The 5,181-nt window shown below is 47.6% G+C and overlaps 1 protein-coding gene across 1 annotated transcript; it reads left to right on the forward strand.

Annotated features, from left to right (window-relative positions):
• The first annotated feature begins 2,813 nt into the window (after positions 1 to 2,813).
• LOC136513557 (WAT1-related protein At5g07050-like) lies at positions 2,814 to 4,979 on the forward strand. Its single transcript, XM_066507535.1, has 5 exons — positions 2,814 to 3,100; positions 3,270 to 3,332; positions 3,463 to 3,579; positions 3,662 to 4,079; positions 4,170 to 4,979. The coding sequence occupies exons 1-5, from the start codon at positions 2,907 to 2,909 to the stop codon at positions 4,560 to 4,562; spliced, it is 1,185 nt and encodes a 394-aa protein (XP_066363632.1). The 5' UTR covers positions 2,814 to 2,906; the 3' UTR covers positions 4,563 to 4,979.
• The last annotated feature ends 202 nt before the right edge of the window (positions 4,980 to 5,181 follow it).

Raw genomic sequence — 5,181 nt, forward strand, 5'->3', positions numbered from 1 at the left:
TGGAAATTCAATTAAAGTGCAAAAAGCACCAAACCAGCTCAGGAAAATCTCAAACTTGGCGGTGGCCTCACACAGGGCATTTTCAGTCTTGAGAAAAAGTTTGAGACCAATACGGCACTGGAAAGCACATGGACCTCAGAATCCTAGAGAACCTAGGTGTATAGATAGGGTTCGACGAAAGGTTTTATATACCTCTGTGAAGCACGTCGACTCCGCCTATGTCGAAATGGCTTGAAATTTTTTTGGCAGTCATTTACCCCCAAAATATGGGCCCACACAAGATCTTAGGTTTTTTTATAATTATTTTTATTATTACATTTTTCTTTGTGCCGCGTGAGACGAAATACGGTGAATTATAGATTGAAAACACTAGAATTTTGCGTCGACCTCCATAGAGATTTGTCACCTAGGGCACAAGAGACCATTTGGCAAAGTTTGGCACCATTCTGGATCTTTTCGGGTGTGGACTCAGTTCAACGTATAATTAATCGGTGAATTCGCGCAGAAATTCAATTATAGTGCAAAAAGCACCAAACCAGCTCAGAAAAATCTCAAACTTGGCGGTGGCCCCACACAGGGCATTTGCAGTCTTGAGAAAAAGTTTGAGACCAATCCGGCACTAGAAAGCACATGGACATCAGAATTCCAAGAACCTAGGTGTATAGATAGGGTTCGACGAAAGGTTCTATATACCTCTGTGAAGCACATTGACTCCGCCTATGTCGAAATGGCTTGAAATTTTTTTGGCAGTCATTTACCCCCAAAATATGGGCCCACACAAGATCTTAGGTTTTTCTGATAATTATTTTTATTATTACATTTTTCTTTGTGCCGCGTGAGACGAAATATGGTGAATTATAGATTGAAAACACTAGAATTTTGCGTCGAAATATGGTAAAATAAAACTTAAAAACTTATGTGTGAAAATTATAATTTTCCCCTAAAATCTAAAACTATTTTTTCAACAAAAGACTCTAAAAATCAAAGTATACTTAAGAAAAGAATATAAATGAAACTAATAAACTAAAACTATTTGTTTTTTTAATAACTACTGGCGGAAGCTTTATTCCCGGTTAGAGGTTAGAACCAGGAACAAAGAGCAATATTTATTCCCGTCTAAAGCCTCCAGCCGGGACTAAACATTTAGTCCCGGTTAGTGGCTCTAGCCGGGACTAAATGTCGATCTTTAGTCCCGGTTATAGCCTCTAACCAGGACTAAAGGTCCTGCCGAGCTAGCAGCGTTGGACAGCGACCTTTACTCCCGGCTCGAGGGTATAACCGGGATTAAATCTCCTTCACTCCCGAGTTCAAAAAATGCCGGAAGTAACTCCGAAAATAGTGCCGAGATAAAAGGTCTGTTTTCTACTAGTGAATGACAAGGACCTAGTCAATGATGTTTCATTTGCTATCACGGATAGAGATGAGAAGGTGCCAGAGTTGGAGCTCGGTGAGTCCCTTGTACTGGAAACCTCTAGTCCTAGTGAGGCCAAGACCCAACAAGGGGAGGGGTTTAGGGGGTGAATTGGGTATGTAAAATCTTTTTCGATCTACACTAGAAAACAATAAACTAATCTAGCATGATGTCCAACTTATGTTTTTCTAGTGTGCTCTACCTATCCAAACCCGCAAAGAGTTTTGCAACCTAGACCTACTCATAAGAACTAGCCTATACTAATTTAGAAAAAACGTAAGTGCCACACAAACAAGCACAATGCATAAGCTTAAATGCAGTAAGTAAAAATCAATTCAAGAGATGAAAATTCATGGAGATGAGGATGTATCCCATGATAAAAGGTTGCCAAAACATAACCCTTATTCCACATTGTAGCTCCACGAAGTTAAGCTTATGGTCACCGAGTTTCCCCCCACTAACGGTGTTGAGCTTGCCACAAAGGTTTGCAACAAAGATTTCAGAAAAATTGTCATTTTTCATTTGAATTTGTATTAGATGAGTTTGAAACTAAGCTCATTTATGGATGCACTATGTGTCTGCATCATTTTAATCTTTTTTTGTGACCAAAATACGCATCCTGAACAAGTTTTTATGTTTGCATCAAAAGATGAGTTCACACTACTTATTTCCCCATCAAGCGTTACCACTCCATAAACAATGATCCGCGCATAGTCATCGTACCGTCAATTTAAAAAAAAATGATCGAACTTTCCAATGGACTCATCATTCTATAAGTAAACGATTGAATGGGATTCGCTTGTGCAACTAAATCAAGGGCGAGTCCCCTTCTCTTTCTCACTAAATTAACTATTCATTTCCTTTTGACTTTTTATATATTTTTTATTTGATTTGGCATTATTCAACAAGAAAAAAATAAAAAAAAAACCCTCTCTTTTTTTGTTAAAATTGTCATCAGAAAAACACACTGCAGACACCCACCGAAGCTGGCCAGGCGATTCTGCGTCGGTTTTGCTCCAGCGAGTCGGTAGGTGGCAGGTTTGCCACTGCCATCATCACGTATTCTGATTCCACTCCATCGCTCTGATGCTCCACGCAGAAACCCATTAGCAGCTTTATAGCATGGGCACATAACTGAACCCAGGCCTTCGGCTAAAAACCCGGCCCTGCCGGAATTCTACTCACGAGCCACTACCCGAGCACGCCTACGTTTTCGGAATATACGGCTACAAGAATCCAGCAAAGCACTGCCCGGGCGCGCCCCACCTTACTCACATGTCACTCAGAGACGACCCCATGTCACCATTCACCCGAAAACACCCTTCGTCTCCGATCCAGCACCCTATAAATCCAGCCATCACCTCTGCTCCGTCTCAGCTCCAAGAAGTCACCTGATCTCTGAGCTCTATACCATACCATCACCTGCCATTGCCATCCTCCTGTGAGGGAGCCCTTACTCGATCTGTTGAGAAGCGAGAAGACTGTTAGGATCGCCATGGCGGGGTGCGGCGGGTTCGTGGAGAAGGCGAAGCCCTACATCGCCATGATCTCGCTCCAGTTCGGCTACGCCGGGATGAACGTGCTCACCAAGGTGTCACTGAACCAGGGCATGAGCCACTACGTGCTCGTCGTCTACCGCCACGCCTTCGCCACGCTCTCCATCGCCCCCTTCGCCCTCGTCCTCGAGAGGTACCCGCCTACCTGGCTACCCGGCCCTTCACTTCAGTTTCAGTCCGGCTGTTAGCGTGGTGCAGCTAGCTGGCCAGCTGATCGTAACTGATCAGGGGCATTTCCGATTATCTGGCGAGTTATTAGCACACTGATCACGATGTGACTATGGAAAAATTAATGGCTGCAGGAAGGTGAGGCCCAAGATGACGTGGCCAATCTTCTGGCAAATCTTCGTCCTCGCCATGCTCGGGTTAGTACTGTGCTCTGCTCGTTTCGTTGATGCATGCATCTCGTGGGCTGACAACAATAACCTGACAGATAGTGATGGCATGTGTATATTCGAGTGAGAGTGACAGTTTCACCTGTCGTCGTTTCTGCAGGCCGGTGATCGACCAGAATTTCTACTACGCCGGGCTCAAGTTCACGGGCCCCACGTTCGCCTGCGCGATGAGCAACATCCTGCCGGCAATGACCTTCGTCCTGGCAGTGATCTTCAGGTGCACTTGCTGCACTTTCCAGAATCCAGACCAACTAAACGTTAACTGCAACCAACCATCTGATACGTGACGGCGCGTGCAGGATGGAGAAGCTGCAGATGAAGAAGGTGAGGTGCCAGGCCAAGGTCCTCGGGACGGTGGTGACCGTGGCCGGCGCGATGCTAATGACGCTCTACAAGGGCCCGCTGATGCAGCTGGCGTGGACCAGGCACGCGTCGTCGCCCGCCGTCCACGGAGCCGCCGCTGCCGCGGCCGCGGAGATCAGCGCCAGGGACTGGTTCCTCGGCTCGGTGTTCGTCATCGTCGCCACCCTCGCCTGGGCCTCCCTCTTCGTCCTGCAGACGCACACCATCAAGCAGTACTCGGCGCAGCTGTCGCTCACCACGCTCGTCTGCTTCATCGGCACGCTGCAGGCCATCGTCGTCACCTTCGTCATGGAGCGCCGCACCTCCGTCTGGACCATCGGCTTCGACATGAACTTGCTCGCCGCCGCCTACGCCGTAAGGATCCATCAGCCATGATGACGATGATGATGATTGGCCTCCTCCAAGCTTGCTGACGACGTGCTGTTGTATGTTCCGTTCCTGCAGGGCATCGTGACGTCGAGCATCGCCTACTACGTGCAAGGTCTGGTGATCCAGAAGACAGGGCCGGTGTTTGCGTCGGCGTTCAGCCCGCTCATGATGATCATCGTCGCCGTCATGGGCTCCTTCATCCTCTCCGAGAAGATCTACCTCGGGGGCGTCCTCGGGGCCGTGCTCATCGTGGCCGGCCTCTACTCCGTCCTCTGGGGAAAGCACAAGGAGACGCAGGAGAAGGAGGCCGACGCCAAGACGGCGCTGCCGATGGCAGTGCCGGCATCCTCCATGCAAGACGCAGCCGCCGGCGTCGTTGGAGATGACGCGGGGTGCAACATCGGGAACAATGGCGTGAGGTCACCCTCCGGTGTACGTGGAGCTCCTGCTGCTGCTAGTGCGGTTTGATTGGCCTCATCAGACTCCCAATAATTTGCCTCCGGTGGATGGCAGTGTCGTCGTCATCCGATCGAGCGCTGAACTCTCGTCTCAACTGTTCGTCTAGCTACGACGAGCAGACTATACTACTAGAGAGAGAGTGCAGCAGCTGTTTGGAAATTGGAATGGAGATTTTGGCACAAACTTTGGTAAGAATTCTGCAGTTCGATCGCTACAAAGCTCTCCTGCATGCGTTCCAAACACGCCGGTTTCATCACCAAAGGCGCACGCAAAACCGAACCCAACAACTGAAACTGAAAGCGTGGCAGTTTTGCTTTTATTATCATCTTTGATTTCTGAATTGTACTAGTATTTCTACCTATCTGAGCATCCCAAGGTTGTAATCGCTTATTCGCTTGTATGATAAATGAGCAGTTGTGTGTATCACACTATCAAGTTATAAAATGCTTGATAACTTTTTCCAGGTGTTTCACTGGTCCAAACTTTTGTCGCATCTGAAATGTGTGCATACATAATTGGTGCCTTGGTGGAATCCTTGTTGCAACCAACTGGATACATGGGAATGACATGGTGTGGCGAACTCGAATGCTCGCAAAAGAATTCATTCATCTTAGCTGAATACTCCCTC

The sequence above is a fragment of the Miscanthus floridulus genome, chromosome 16 (assembly GCF_019320115.1).
Source record: "Miscanthus floridulus cultivar M001 chromosome 16, ASM1932011v1, whole genome shotgun sequence".
Lineage (NCBI taxonomy): Eukaryota > Viridiplantae > Streptophyta > Magnoliopsida > Poales > Poaceae > Miscanthus > Miscanthus floridulus.